Here is a 16370-nt window from a genome sequence, read left to right as displayed (position 1 = left end):
TAACCTTATATACGCACGGTGCTTATCACGCCAACTTGTACATGGTATTTTTGTAGCAAATAATCAGCCCTCTGCTATTGTTGGTTTAATACCAGTAGAACTGCAGTATTTGATTGTGTAAGCAACAATACTATAATCACGCTCCAATATTCAGACAAGGTATTTTTTGGATGTGATTTTAAAGAAGCATAGGCTTTATTCTTATCAAACGGCATGAGTTAATATTTGTGAACGGGAATTCCCAAAAAACAGCACCACAGCACCACCTATAGGGATGCAAACCACCCGTGTTTCAGTTTCTTGGTGGACAGCGTTCAAACCATACAAAAAATTGCACAATGTCTAAATCAATCATGTGGAAGTGTATTAGGTCACGAATATTAATGGTGATAATCGTCATAGGTGCCGCTCAAGGGTAGGAACAATCGTGCTGGAAGTGCTGTGCAAGTAGATGCATTGGAAACTCCAATTTGTCATTTCATTTTCTAGAGTACTAGTCGTGGGTCCGAAATATATCCGAGCCAACCAGGAATACACTCTGGTGATCAGCAACATTAACTCAAACCAAACCAAATTGGACTTGATAGTGAAGCTAGAAGGCGAAACTGATAATGGTTTAAATGTGTTGAACGTTACCAAGACTTTCGACGTGCGACGTAATATGAACCGAATGATCAATTTCAATGTAAGAAGTGACAAAACTGTTTGGTTATAAGTAGCAAACCTTAAGCCAACCTTCGATCCTTTGCAGATGCCCGAGAATCTTGCTGAAGGGAACTACAAAATTACCATCGATGGACAGCAAGGCTTCAGCTTTCACAAGGAGGCAGCGCTGGTGTATCTCAGCAAATCGATATCGGGGTTAATACAGGTCGATAAGCCCGTATTTAAACCTGGCGATACGGTGAACTTCCGTGTGATCGTGCTGGACACGGAGCTCAAGCCGCCAGCGAGGGTCAAGTTGGTTTATGTAACTATACGAGATCCTCAGCGCAATGTGATTCGCAAATGGTCCTCGGCAAAACTGTATACCGGTGTGTTCGAGGGCTATCTGCAGATAGCGCCTACTGCAATGCTTGGAATCTGGAATATCTTGGTGCAGGTGGAGGGAGAAGAGCTTGTGTCAAAGACGTTTGAGGTGAAGGAGTATGTGTTGTCAACGTTCGACGTGCAGGTCATGCCATCGGTGATTCCACTGGAAGAGCACCAAGCTGTGAATCTTACAATCGAAGCGTACTATCACTTTGGTAAGCCAGTGCAGGGAGTGGCCAAGGTGGAGCTTTATCTAGACGATGAGTTGATAGATCAGAAGAAAGAACTGACTGTGTATGGAAAGGGTCAAGTAGAGTTGCTGTTTTTTGGTAAATTTGAAATGTACGAAGATCAGCAGGATGTACGAGTGAAGGTGACGTTCATCGAGCAGTACACAAGTAAGTTTCCAGCTCATTACCACTTAGAAAACTGTTAGTGATGTCTAATATTCTTTTCACAGATCGTACGCTGGTGAAGCTGTCACAAATAACGATATACAAGCATGCGTACCGAGTAGAGTTTATCAAAGAGAGCCCTCATTTTCACCCGGGAATTCCGTTCAAGTTTGTGCTTCAGTTTACACACCATGATGGAACACCGGCTAAAGGCATTACCGGGAAGGTAGAGGTATCCGGTATAGGATTCGAAACGACAGCAACGAGTGATAACGATGGATTGATTAAGCTCGAGCTGCAAAAAAATGAGGATATCGAATCAATGCACGTTAGCGTAAGTGTTTCAATTTTTGTTGATTTAATGAATTATAATTATAAATCTTTATTCATTTCGCAGTTTGTAAATAATAATGATGGATTTGTCTTTGAACACAATGTTGACAGAGATGTATTCGCTACAAATGCTTACATTAAAATAGAGCTGAAATCACCGTGAGTAACGACCAGCTACAAAGTGAAACAGGCAGTGTAATGTACAGTATAACCAAACTTGTTCTAGCATCAAACTGAACAAAAATATGCGCTTCACGGTGACGTGCACGGAGCGCATGACATTCTTCGTGTACTATGTTGTGTCAAAGGGCAACATCGTCGATGCAGGCTTTATGAGACCAAACAAGCAAAAGAAGTACTCGTTGCAACTAGACGCTACTGAAAAGATGATTCCGAAGGCGAAAATCCTTGTCGCTACCCTAGTGAATCATACGATGGTGAACGATATTGTGGATATTGATTTCCAAGGGTTTCGTCATAACGTAAGTGGCCATTGTGTTAAGTATGTTGTTTGAAGAATTACTTATTCGTGTTGTACGAAAACAGTTTGATTTAAGCATTGACGAGCAAGAGATCATGCCGGAACGTCAAATCGAGCTGAGCATGTCTGGACGCCCTGGAGCGTACGTTGGGCTGGCCGCGTATGACAAAGCCTTGCCGCTGTTCAACAAGAACCACGACCTGTTCTGGGAGGACATTGGGCAGGTGTTTGACGGGTTCCATTCATATGACACAAATGAATTCGACCTGTTTCACGTAAATAAAATATTTTAGCATAGATACCTTAGCGAAATTTTTAATTTTTAAAAATTTGCTTCGATTGATTCGTATTTTAGAACATGGGCTTGTTTGCCAGAATGGATAATATTATGTTTGATCAATCCAATGATAAATCGGCACGCAGTGGACAGCAGGCGGACGGAACAGTGTTTAGGAAACAGTTTCTAGAATCATGGTTGTGGAAGACTGCGATCATTGGAAATTCCGGTACTCTCAAGCTGATTGAGGTTGTACCGGATACAACGACCACCTGGTATCTGACGGGCTTCTCGATCGATCCCGTGTACGGGTTGGGTATCGTTAAGAAACCGATCGAGATCACAACAGTGCAGCCATTTGTCGTTATGGAAAGCTTGCCGTATTCGATCAAGAGAGGTGAGGCGATCGAGATACAATTTATTCTTATCAGCAACCTTCAAGAAGAGTACACCGTTGACGTGACGCTGTATAATGAGAACAACGAGATGGAGTTCCTCGGACGTTCGATTTCAAGTAAGTATCAGGGAATAATGACAATATAATACTTAGCTTCACCTTTTTATTCTAGACGTAAGCTACACCAAATCGGTGAGTGTACCTCCAAAGGTAGGAAAACCTGTATCATTTCTAGTGAAAGCAAAGAAGCTCGGTGAGATGATGGTTCGTGTGAAAGCATCTATAGCCAATGAGCTTGCAACGGATGCACTGGAGAAGGTGATACGGGTCACGCCAGAAAGCTTGGTACAGTCAGGAGTAGAATCGTTCGGATTTTTCATGGACACGCATCAGAATCGAACGTTCTTGGTGAATCCGAACATTGATAAAAAGGCCGATAATGGATCGATAGCGATCGAGCTTAGAATTAATCGTGAGTATTCAAAAAAGAGTTTTGCTCCCAACACATTAAAATCAAATTGTATCGTCCCCGCAGCCAACTTACTGATTAAGGTCAAAGAAAATTTAAATGATCTTCATACTGCTTTGCCTTCTTGTAGGAATGTGATAAGATTGGGACTTAATTTTGCTGTCGCTGATTATCTGATTGCATGTGGGCTCAATGCACAGAATCTTCCCGAAAATGCCGTCGATGCGTTGAGTAAAGAATATATGTTGCTAATGACTTGCTTGAATTCGGATAGTTCATTTGATAGCGTGCAGAATATTGTTAGCAATATATTTTACACTGCATTTGTAGCCAATACGCTGGATACTGCACCCAAGAATGTGCGCCAGACAAGTAATGTTAAATTAGAGAAAGCATTTGACTGGCTTGCCTCTCGACAGCAACGTTTTGGAAGTTTCAGAGAAATCGAATCCGATCTGCACTATACACGTAGTGAAATAGCATTGACATCCTACGTATTGGCAGCAATGATAGAGAACGAAAGCGCCAAAGTGAAGCACGCTGTGGTGATAGAAAAGGGCATGTGGTTTCTGAGCAATCAATTCGATTTAATCACAAGCGCAAATGATTTGGCGATAGTGACCTATGCGATGATGTTGTACGGGCACTGGCGAAAGGACGCTGCGTTCGAAAAGCTGATCGATATGTCAACCATCACAAATAATGGAGCGGAACGATATTGGAACACGTCGAACAGCGTAGAGGCAACGTCTTACGCTTTGCTATCGCATGTGTTAGTCAACAAGTTGCTAGCAGCTTTGCCAATAATGCGTTGGCTAGTGAATCAGAAAAGCGAAATAGACAGTGTTTCTGGCCAAGAAACTACCTATTTGCGTCTCAAAGCACTGTCCAGGATGACAAAAAAGATATCTCCATCCCGGAATGACTATATGGTACAGCTAAAGTACAAGCAAAGTACGCGATTGTTGCGTTTTGATTCATACAGAAATATGATACAAAACATTACCACACCGCAAGACGTAAGGAAGATTAAAATAACAGTTGAGGGTATTGGGGTTGGGCTCCTGGAGGTGATGTATAAATACAGATTGAATCTCGTGAACTTTGAGCATCGATTCCAGCTAGACTTACAGAAACAGAACACAAGCTCCGACAACGAGCTAAGGCTGAATGTGTGTGCCAACTATATCCCCACTTTGCGTGACAGCCACTCAAACATGACACTAATCGAGGTGACATTACCGAGCGGTTACGTTGTCGATCGCAATCCGATCAGCGAGCAGACGACGGTGAATCCGATACAGGTAAGCATATTTGAATGCTGTAAATGGAGGATACTTGGAGCTACCATTTAATTGCTTGGAATTTTATTCACAGAACATGGAAATTCGTTACGGTGGCACTTCAGTCGTTCTGTACTACTACAATATGGGCACCGAGCGTAACTGTTTTACCGTGACTGCGTACAGACGCTTTAAGGTCGCATTGAAGCGTCCAGCGTATGTTGTTGTGTACGATTATTATGATACAAGTGAGTAGTAGTCATAGATTGGCTATGGAATTGCATAGGGTACGGCTATGGATTTGACACTCGTTGCTTTTTAAATTATTTACAGATCAGAACGCCATCAAAGTGTACGAAGTGGACAAGCAGAATGTATGCGAAATCTGCGACGTTTGTGACTGTACCACCGAGTGCAAAACATAATTTAAGCAATTTTTTTCTGTTGTTTTGAAGATAAGCACCAAGTCGGGTGATACATTTGTATATTTCAAAAGTTGTTCAAATAATTATTCAATAAAAATATACCAATGCTATTATATACCAATAATATCTTATTACCACTTATAATTAAGATATTTTTTACTTGGCAATGAGCATATTGTTTCAGATAATTTGAACTCAAAAATGAAAAATGAAAAATTATTTAAAAAAGTATGAAGCGATTGACAATCAACAATAGAGGACACAGGAAGAAATATCTTCAAATCATCGGCAAATAGAAGGTGTTCATCAGCAGGTAGAACATTAATACCATCATTCATGTATTATTTATTTTATACTACTTTGCGGAACTATAGCGCTTTTGAACAATGACACGGTACTCTTTGGAACATGGCGGCTGGTTAGTATAATGTGTCAGGTTTGCGATGGAAGGCTTAAAGGCTTGTTAAGAAATTATACTTGCTAGAAATAGGGTAACTGTACCAGTATTCGGCAGGGTAACTAAAAACGTGTATTTACGCAAAAACGCGTTAAAAATTGTCTGAACACATACTTTTTTAACTAGAGATATGCTCATTTGTTGTTTTTTTTTTATTCAGGAATAACGGTCCAAAAAGGCCGTATTGTTTATAGGGGAAGGTAGGTAAAGACGGACACGTTAAGGGAAATGGTAAAAATCTAGGGATATATAAGTGCAACGACCATGAAAATGTGCATACATTAGTGTCGATTATCTGATTCAAACGGAAATGTGTCAAACAAAATCGCGCTACACGAACTGAAACGAAATCGGTATTATACAAGCTTGTTAGAGACTTCTTTCGTTGACTCGAGACATTGCTACCAAATTGATCTGAAATGGATTTGTTTGTCAAAACAAACTGCAACGCGTAACGCAGGAAGTATCGTACCAATTTATAATTATTTCTACGTGTGGCATATTATTGTTCTTTAAATGTGTTTGGCAATGTCATGAAAAGTAGCGCTTGTGGTATGATTTTTTAATTTCTGTGTATTTTGTAATTCCCACCCTTTTTGTAGTGAATAATTACAAAAAATCCCTTTTGAATTTAATTACATGCAATTCATGTGGTTTAAATATATGCATTTAGTAGTTAAACCGTAAAACAAACCGCTTTCCGTAGCTTTAACCTGACGGAAAGCTGTTTGACAAAAAACGGTCTCCGTTTGAGTCAGGTAATGCAAATGACCTTCGTTCAGTTCGATATATCAAACCAGAGACAAATCGAGTTCTCTAACACGAATCATAATAGAAAATGAGCATTTTTGATACTTTTTCTCAAGCAGTTGAGTCACATAATCGGCACTATTATCTTACACTCATGTTTTATCAGAAAATGTTTTAAAACTTTTAAGTTTCCATCGATTTTTGCGGTTTTTTCATGAATGAAAAACATGTTTTTTTTCGTGCAGTTTTGAAATGCTCGGGTAAGACGGACACCTGATATGGGAAAGATGGACACCATGAAGGGTAAGATGGACACCTGTAGAAAACGTTAGAAAGTGAAGAGTTTTACAGTATTTTAACAAATTCTATCGCTTTCCACGTCCTGGTACGTTTATAAACCAATTCTTGGTCTATTGCAACGGCGATTCATTCAGCCATGAATTTAGGAATTGTAAACGGCGCTTGTAATATATCGTAGAATGCAGCATCTAAAGCATTATTGACATATCGCGCACTTACAGCTGACGTTGCTCCAGCTTACAACAGTCTAGAACTTCCTTTTAGGAAATTACTCCGCAAAAAGTCCACGACCCCGGTATTTATGAGGGACTTGTTAATAGTTTAATCCATTTGTCACCATGTCAAAATTCAACATTTGATTTTTGTAATCCCATAGAATTTCTCATCTATTCCTGAACAATGTCGTATAAATGCTTCATCTTTTTATTGCTTAAAGTTGTCGAAGTCGTGACAAGATATTGGATTTCGTGAGGCGCCTCATCAGCGTCGAGCGAGTAATAGCATAACGAATGGCTACTATTTTGACCGGTGTTTCATTTCTCGCTTGTTTCAATACTATCTCTAGTTACTGATTGATTTATAGCATCGGAATACCCTTATTTAAGGTATTTGAAGAAATATATCCATCACCAATTGATATAAGAAGTAAAAAAATCAATAAATTTGGTGTCCATCTTTCCCTACAACAAGGTGTCCGTCTTTCCCGCTTTGATGTCAGAATGTTTAAACCACCAGAAAACAATATTTTGTATTGCTTTTATCCTCGTTCTTTCGCCAGTTTTTTCATTAATGATCACGACAACCCATTCACGAAATAAAACTTCCGGAAAAATAAACAATACAAGTTGTAGAGCTTAAGATCCGTAGTAGTCAAATTAGATCCACAAGGGTGCACATGATTGAAAATTTGTTTTGTTCGTGGATTTAACCAATTTTATATATATTATGCCAAAAATGTTCTCAAATGTGTTGTTTTACCTTCAATTTGGATTCTACATTGTTGAATTACTCGAAAATTACCTTTTTCATGCATTTATGAGAAGTGTCCATCTTACCCGCAGTGTCCGTCTTTACCTACCTTCCCCTAAGCCTTATTATGAAACGCAAACATCTTTTCAAACGTCAGACAAAGTTGCCTTTGGTATTATGATATTCCGTTTGTCTTTCCGCTTGGCTCAGAAAGACGTTTAAAAATCGATGTAGGCTTGTCGTGAAACGGAATGTCCAAAATTTGCATTACCTAAGCCAAATGGAAGCAAAAATAACTCAAGCGACTTTCTGTCATTTGATTGCTACGGAAATTACTAACACCAGTAGAAAATCGCATAAAATCTTAGTATAGAACGAAATAAATAAATAGGAGTGTGTTCATAACAGACAGAATACCTTTTCAAGCAATATTTAATATTCGATTTTTCATGGAAAATGCTGAAGGACGTACTACTAGAGTACAATATGAAAAAATGGTTGATATGATGGAAACTGCTCCAGACATCGCCAGAGCATTGTTTAAAGGCGATCAAACCCGATTTTGGACTGTTTGGAAACGTGTTTGGTTTGATTACAAGTGCGCTGTAAAGAAAAAATTGCGACTTAAAAACAATTCCATTCATGCAACTGGTGGTGGGCCGTGCCGCCCTAAGCCTCTGAATGAGTTGGAAGAAAGAGTTTCAAACCTTACCAACTTAAAATTAACAATAGTGGGCAATACGGGCAAATCACATGGCTACCATCCACCGCCAGGAGAGATTAATAATAACCAGAGCACCGCCAATCATAACAACAACACAACAAGCAACAATGAGCAAACAAATAACGATGGGGAGAATCAAGAGCCGATACCCTTACGGATCGGTTAAAGTGCTACTCAGCCAAAAACATTCAGAAGAGGTCGAAAGCGAAAGAATACCGAAGAAGTCCTTAAAACAAACAAACAAATGCTTCAGATGATGGAAAGAAGCATTCAAGTTCAAGAAAGGGCTATAAAAGCTCAATAAATGGCTACAAAAGTTCAAGAAGAGTCTAACGAGCAATTGAAAAATGTGTCTATCGTATTAACAGAAATAGCTAAATCGCTAGCTAATAAAAATTAAATTGATGTAAAGAAATTAACTCATATAGGGTAAATGTACCAATAGTGGTGCAATTTGTGGTGGTACAGATGTATTTTAATGGATTTAAAGTGTCAGAAACGACAATTTCTGAATATTTCAATACATAACAGTTGGAATATGTTTTATCTTCGTAATCAAAACCATTTTTACCATAAAACACATCGAATCTACGAAAAAATACATATTTTTGTGATTGCTTCGTTGTACCTATAATGGTGGTATGGTTCCTATAGTCGTCGTATTGTGTTCCTATAGTGGTGGTAAACAAAGATGCCTTAAAACAGTGTATAATATCAATATAATCAATATAGTTTTGAGGCTGTTTTCGTATGAATAGCAACGATTACTGCCATAATAATGATATGTTTCGTAATTTGATCGTAAAAAATGTATGAATTTGGTTGATGAAAATATTGACTGAAGTACTGAATAACACCTGTCGTCAACCCATACTCAGAAGAGTTTGCTCGATTTGAAGTCGATTTTTCACTCAGCCAGATAAGCGAATTTTGGCCTTTGTTTCACAAATTACTTACAGAAAACTAATTTTTGTTGCTTATTTTAATGAAAACAGTACGACATGTCAAAAATGTCGTCGAAAAAAATCTAAAATTAGCTGTTTTTATTGATTTTAGAACTAGGACCACTATAGGAACATGTCTGTTGGGTGTACCTATAATGGCACTATCGTAAAAAACATTTAAAAATACGTAAATATGGTCAAAAGCCAATGAATTTGAATAAAACAATATCATTTGATAACAATTATGCTAAAAAACTAATAATTGCGTTGTTATGTGGTCATTTAGAACGTTAACAAGAATATGAGTATCGTTATGAAATCCTAAGGATTCTGGAAAAATGTTGATACCTTTCACAAAATAATGGATTTTTCGGTCACTAAGAAACGGAATGGCCCCATTTCATTTTTAAATCCTTTGTAAAAGGCTAGAGAACATTTCACACTATCATAAATAACTTAACTACTGTTAATTTATCGTATGAGACGCATTTTAGTGCAATAACATCACTATTGGTACTAGCACCACTATAGGTACGTTTACCCTAATAGATTTAAATAGTTGTAGATCATTTAATAAGAACTGAAATAAAAAGCGCTGTTAATTTTTACTAACTCAATTTTCAAATTTATTTTCCATGGATCTATGCATAACCGTGTCGCATTTTCACACACATACATAAGTTCTAAAGTTTAAAATAGGAAATAAATTAGAAAAATAACAAGACGGTTAAGCAGGTACCATTAATTTTTATCAACTAGCTTAAATTAACTGAAATAACATAGATAATTAATACCAATTTGGCATGGCTCACAAATTGGCATGTAGTGCACTCGATGTGTGTATTCTTGGGCCGCAGGAGAAGATGGTAGGGAGTTATACTCTGTAGCTAGGCTGCCCAACTTCGTTTTTTTGTGCAAAAAAATTGTCAAGGCCGGTAACGTCCCAAACATGCGCTTCGTGATTTGCCCCGCTGTATTTTGTGTTTACATACCGTATGCGCATCAAATGATCGCATACCTAAAAATATATTAAACATGAACGGTGTCAGAAAGTGTATGTAATTTGTAATGTTAGAATGTTTTTAATTCATTTTAGTGGTTATCTTACCATTAACGCATTTAGGCTGTAGAAGCCCTTTCTGTTGTAGTGTTGATCCCTATCATGAGTTGGTGTAATTATTTTTATGTGCGTACCATCCACACACATCACTACTCCGGGAATACCACTTCTGGATAAGAAGTATCTACGCGCCTCCTGCTGCTCCTCATTACTCATTTCTACACTTATCCATTTATGGCACAAAGTGTCTTCTAATATTTTTAAAGTTTTAGCAAAAACGACTGAAAATGTCGGTTGGGCAATTGCCACGTTGAAGCTCTATTCTGCACTGTGTTGATAGCTTCCTTCGGCTAAGAACCGCAACGTTCGGAAGTTCCAAGAGATCAGCCATGCTGCGTAGGAATCGTCGCTGCGCGACAAGATTTTCCACTCTTTCGCTATCACTGCTATCACTATCACTAACGTAATACGTCGAAATCATGATTATGCGTCTTAATAATGTATTTTGACCAATCCAAATTTGTGACCAAAACTACGCGGACACCAGTGTTTACTTTACAACGGTATGTTTTTTTTTCATCAGCATGCTTTGATATGTTAAAATAAAATCGATGAAACATTCGTCGACTCCAACGAGCAACCATAATGCGAATTTGCTTTCCGTTTGAATTGTGACTTTCCGCTTGTGAAAATTCCGTTTGAGTTTCATTATAAGGCTTTATATGCTCATTTGTTATTCATATACGAAATTTCGCATCATTTCCTTGCATATTTTTTAACATATCAAACAAAACGTGCAGTGTTCAACATGTTTCGGCAGATTTGCTGTCAGCCAATAGTTCGGCAGGATTCATTATTACCGCGCGGCTACATGAGGTGAAATATATAGCGAAATGGACTATTTGACAGGTGAAATATCTGACAGATACAGCTAAAGGGATGGGGGGACACAACATCCGCTTTCAAAATTCTATTAAAAATAATATCTTCTTAAGCAGAACATTCCCTAATTGAAAGAAATTATGAACTGTTGACTAAAAATTGACGAAATACTCGATATTGAAGATATTTAATGGATTTAATTACGATTTTCTGCACGTTATTTGTTTACATTGCACATCAGCTGGTTGCTGTGATGCTTTATCCGTCAGATATTTCGCCTGTCAAATACAATACTCTCTCTTATTTGAGAGGCGATGGGACTGTCGAATAAGAGGGGTTTTCAAATTACAGAGGTTGAAAGTGAATGAAAGCTCCATACAAACTAGAAAGAAACAGAACATTTAGTATGCAGCCTTAACCGTTGCTATGGGAAACTGCGAACAGAATCGCCAATTTGAGCATACATCTTTAAATAACCATGGCAACACCATACACAAATAAGAGGGATACAGATTTCAGAGGTTTTCCAAATTAGAGGGACAAAAATGTACTGGAAATCAAGGGACTGTGAAAAATGTTCAAATAAGAGAGGTTTCTCAAATTGGAGGGGTGTCAAATAAGAGAGGGTTCACTGTAGTTCATTTCGCTGTATATTTCACCTCATGTAGCCACGCGGTTAAGAGAACCAGAGCACTTAAACAATGAATGTGTGGTTTTTATGAAAGGTTCTATGGTTGCGGATTTTATACTAGCCCACCTGGAATTTTTAAATTACAAAAACAAGTAAATATTGATTTTAAATGCTGCCGAAAATTGGAGCACGGTAAATGTTGATTTTTGACACACACACACACATCTTGAAACAAAAACACGCTTTGATTTCGTTGAATATTCATTTAAAACTTGATCAGGAAACTGTAATGCTTATGTCGACACATAAAACGAAATTTTTTGTATCAAATATCATCAATTTCACTATGAATTATCAAATAACTTGAGAGAAAAATAATAATTTGTGAGCCGGTCGGAGCCGTACACTATAGCCGCCAGGCAGTCTCATTTCTCCAATGCCTACCTTGTTTGCAACTCACATCACAACTGCCCTCAATATTACCAAAATGAGCAACATAAAATTAATAATTGAAGTACTTTTCAATACCATACATAAGAAAGTGAGAGTGTAGAATTGTGTTTAACATTTTTGTCTACGTATTGCACAGTGGGCAACGGCCATACAAACGCCGGGATGAAAATCAATTCCTCGTGCTATTGCAGATTTTCTTCATTTAATACAATTGTTCTTACTATACAGGGTAGTCCTACACTAAAATCGTCAAGACAGCGAATAAAACTTAATAATTATCACTCACAACATTGCATTCTTGCGTATCAGTTAACAGCATCAACAGTAAGTGTTAGGAATTAAAACGAAGGTGCAATAAGTTTCTGACTGAACATGAATTTTAAAAGTATTACGCACTAAAAAAGTTGTGTTTTTTTATGGTTTGTTTGGAAAAGAGCTGATTCCTATCTTACGACCTTTTTTAAACTGTTTTTCCTCTCTTCAGCTTTGTTTTTTGCCTGTTTGTTTCAAATGCCCGTTTATGACAGGTAGTTGGATACTGGTGGTTAATGGCTCATACAACAACACGTCAAAATCGCTCGCGCTATTTTCAAGAAAAAGTTTAATAATTTTCGGGGTCGCAGAAGGTCGCAGCTAATTTCAACGTCAAAACGTAGGAAAAATGTTGATCTTTCCTATGATATACGACACACGAGTGAAATCGAGTCGAATCATAAAAAAATTCACTCTCCAAAATGAAAATATCCAAAAATTCGGAAGGGATGCTTGGTTTTCAATCATTAATGAACTTTAACAGCAAGTTTTTGCAAAATATTCAGACATTACATCAAAGTATGACAAAAAACCTTTCCAATGACACATTAATTATCAAAATCTAACCATCATATACTAAAATATGATGGTTTATGTTCGGTCGAAAAATAGCTCAAATTTGGGACAAAAAACACAAAGTTTACACTTTGATGGCCTATATCTCAGTAAGTTTAAGATAAAAACGTGAAATATTTTGGTTTCAACTAAGTTTAAGTATCTATTTTAAGAAAATGATTATGGTGTTAACCTGCGATGAAGTTGGTTTTTCGATTTTTATACAGGCGTTTGCCCAATGTGTATTGGTAGCGGAATTTGGGGCAAGTGTGCCATACGGGGCAAGAGTGCCACCAAGCATTTTTCCTTAAAAACTTTAGTTTAATGATCAATTGTGTATACAGTTGGTTGCTTTCCAATGACTAAGTATTCTGAGCCTAATTTCATATAGACCAATCGATATTTCCCATTGTTTTGAACTTATTTATATTGAGTTTCAAAATAGAGCAGAATATTATAATTTTTTAATCCAACCAAATAAGCTCTCAAAAATCATGCGAACAATCAACCGAGAAAATATTTACACCACCGTATAGCTGAGAAAACGTGAAATTTTTTGTGGGGTTAGTTGAAAAAAACTTTTTTTTTGTCACTGAAAAATTCAATTTCAAAAAAGTTACAACTTTTGGGGCAAAAGAGCCATCTCTGTTTGGGGCAAGTGTGCCACCATCTTTCATAGGCGCGAGCTGTCAAAAATATAAACATTGTTGTAGCGTGCTGCGGAATGGTGCGCTATTGTGAGCGGATTCCACGCCAGAAAAACAGAACAATAACAAATCATATTGTGGTCAAAAAGGGTTCATTGGTGACTAAATACATGTAGGAATACATACACTAGTGGTACAAACGTAATAATTTCCAATTATCTAAGAAATATGGTTATTTTAACCAGGTGGCCGTCTTGCCCCATACGAGTGGCACTCTTGCCCCATAGCCCAAAAAAGAACGTCTTTTTGGGCCCTTTTTAAAACGCTTCAAAAACTGTTTTGTTTGCACTTTTTTCAAGCGAAACTCATTTATAAGTGAGGAAATAGATGTAAAATGGTTATGAGATTTAAATCGGCTCTTGAAAAACATGTTTTAATGAGTTATAACTTGAAATGCTTAAGGTGGCACACTTGCCCCAAGTTCCGCTATTAATTAAAATATTTACCGACTCGTATTTGCGTTGCCGAAAATAAGAGCACAGCCTGCCAAAAATAGGACCAAACTGCCGAAAATAAGAGCAAAAACATTGTTTGAATTTTCATGAATATCGCTGGAAAATGTATTTTAAATGGCAAATAAAAAATAGCACAACATAATAGGATAGTTTATCGTTCAAAATAACTAGGAACTTTGGCAGTTATTAGAAGAAAACAGAAATAGATTGTAGATCATACGATAATAAAATCGGGAGTACTAATTTTAATTTACTCCGCGAAGATAGCATATCCGCGAAGAAAGCATGTGTTTTAGTAATTGTTTACTCGTGAAATAAAGTTGGACTCCGCATGTATGCATTTTTTTGACTTTGAGATTTTCTAAAAAAGTTTGGAAATCATGTATCACTTTTTTCACTTCGTTGATAAGGGTATTCTTTGGCAATGGTTCCTCCAAAATTAGAGCGATATGTTTAAAAACAGTGGCGTATTTAACGGTCAGCAAAGTAAGCAATTGCTGGGGGCCCCGTCAAGAAGCGGCCCCGGAATCTTAAGTCCATTATCTATAACAGTTGATAGAATATGGCACTGTATTAGCAAGGAGGGCCCCGTGGGTGATGGACGTTGGGGCTCCGCGCTAGACGAACCCTAAGCACCCCCCCCCCACCAGCAACAAAATTGAATTGTTACATTACGGACGGATACCTCCCGGTAATCATGTACAAAGGGACCTCAACAATTTTTACTGCTTAGGGCCCCCGACAATGTAAACCCGCTACTGTTTAAAAATCTCAAAAAAATCCAAGAATAATAATGGCGTGAAACGTATGAGGCTTATTGAATGTTGGTAGTCACTTTTTCTTAAAAACTAGCCACATAGCAAAACAATCTTTGCCGCTGAAGGGATAAAATTTCGAGTTATAGTAATTAGTCTTTAGCGTTGTGAAAATGCAGCATTTGTATTACGTGTGTCGTTGGGAGAAGGCGATATACGAGGTTTAAAGAACTGCCCATTTTGCCTCAAAATTAGCATATATTTGAAGCATTGAATATAAACTATTAAGTTTCCGACTAAAAGCATCCGTCACTGAAATAAAGAATGAGTAGCTTTCATGAACAGCTTTGGTTATTTTTAATTTATGCTCAATTGCGGCCTGTGCGATGATTTTCTACCGTTATCCGGTCAGTGATCCAAAACGAGTTTGACATCACTGGTTTAAATCATCAATGATGCCTGGCTTGCCGGTCTCGTAGTACAGTCGTCAACTCGTACGACTTAACAACATGCCCGTCATGGGTTCGATCCCCAAATAGACCGTGCCGCCATACGTAGGATTGACTATCCTGCTATGGGGGGGAATCAATTAGTCACTGAAAGCCAAGCCCACAAGTGGGTACAGGCAGGCCTTGACCGACATCGGTTGTTGAGCCAAAGAAGAAGAAGAAGATGTGCAATTTGCAAAATAATCCCTCTACATCTCGATTTGACCAGTTCGGTAATACCAAACAGCAAACAAACACAAAACCATTGGATGAACTCTCCTCAAGAAGAAGTATCTTCATCACCAGACGACGACTTGATTACGAACGATAGCGATATATGTATTCACATATTATTAGCTTAATCGTATGCCATGGGTGTGCCATAAAAGAGCTGTTTTGTGTTGTATACCAATGACAGAAGATATTTATCAATTTTGACAAAACTAGTTAAAATGGCCCGGTTACAGGGCTACGCAACGTTTATTGGGACGTATACGTCTTATCAACGATATAAGAATTGCACTTCAATCAATCATTTTGTTTTGGATCCTTTGTAAATGATTTTTTGTGTGATTTTATTATTTATAACAAACATTGCAGTGTACAGGCATTGCAGTGTATAGGATTATGATTTCTTAATTTTCTTTTATTTAAAATACTACAGATAAAATTGTGGATGGTGCACCGGTTGGAATAAATATGTGTATATCAAAATTCACACTGTTTGCGATAAATTTACTTTAGCTTTTGGATCATATGTTCCGAAAGGTATAGTAAAGTAAAGTAACATCAAGTCCCGTGGTATCTTGGCATACGCCTTACCAAATCCCGGGAAT

The 16370-nt window shown here is 37.6% G+C and overlaps 1 protein-coding gene across 1 annotated transcript; it reads left to right on the top strand.

Moving 5' to 3' along the window:
• The first annotated feature begins 243 nt into the window (after window positions 1-243).
• Window positions 244-5139, top strand: LOC1278851 (thioester-containing protein 1 allele S3-like). Its single transcript, XM_318490.3, has 12 exons — window positions 244-415; window positions 490-685; window positions 752-1430; window positions 1493-1761; window positions 1825-1919; window positions 1987-2242; window positions 2307-2516; window positions 2597-3032; window positions 3088-3387; window positions 3451-4688; window positions 4762-4915; window positions 5001-5139. Exons 1-12 carry the CDS (start codon window positions 339-341, stop codon window positions 5090-5092), a joined length of 4002 nt encoding a protein of 1333 aa, XP_318490.3. The 5' UTR covers window positions 244-338; the 3' UTR covers window positions 5093-5139.
• The last annotated feature ends 11231 nt before the right edge of the window (window positions 5140-16370 follow it).

This window comes from Anopheles gambiae, chromosome 3 (assembly GCF_943734735.2).
Source record: "Anopheles gambiae chromosome 3, idAnoGambNW_F1_1, whole genome shotgun sequence".
Lineage (NCBI taxonomy): Eukaryota > Metazoa > Arthropoda > Insecta > Diptera > Culicidae > Anopheles > Anopheles gambiae.
Note: the sequence above shows the minus strand (reverse complement) of the source record. Positions and strands in the feature narration are given on the sequence as shown.

Coding starts and splice junctions, on each gene's coding strand:
- LOC1278851 (XM_318490.3), top strand. CDS start 339: ATGTCTAAATCAATCATGTGGAAGTGTATTAGGTCACGAATATTAATG. Junction 2,243..2,306: donor TCCAAGGGTTTCGTCATAAC/GTAAGTGGCCAT, acceptor GTACGAAAACAG/TTTGATTTAAGCATTGACGA. Junction 4,916..5,000: donor GTACGATTATTATGATACAA/GTGAGTAGTAGT, acceptor AATTATTTACAG/ATCAGAACGCCATCAAAGTG.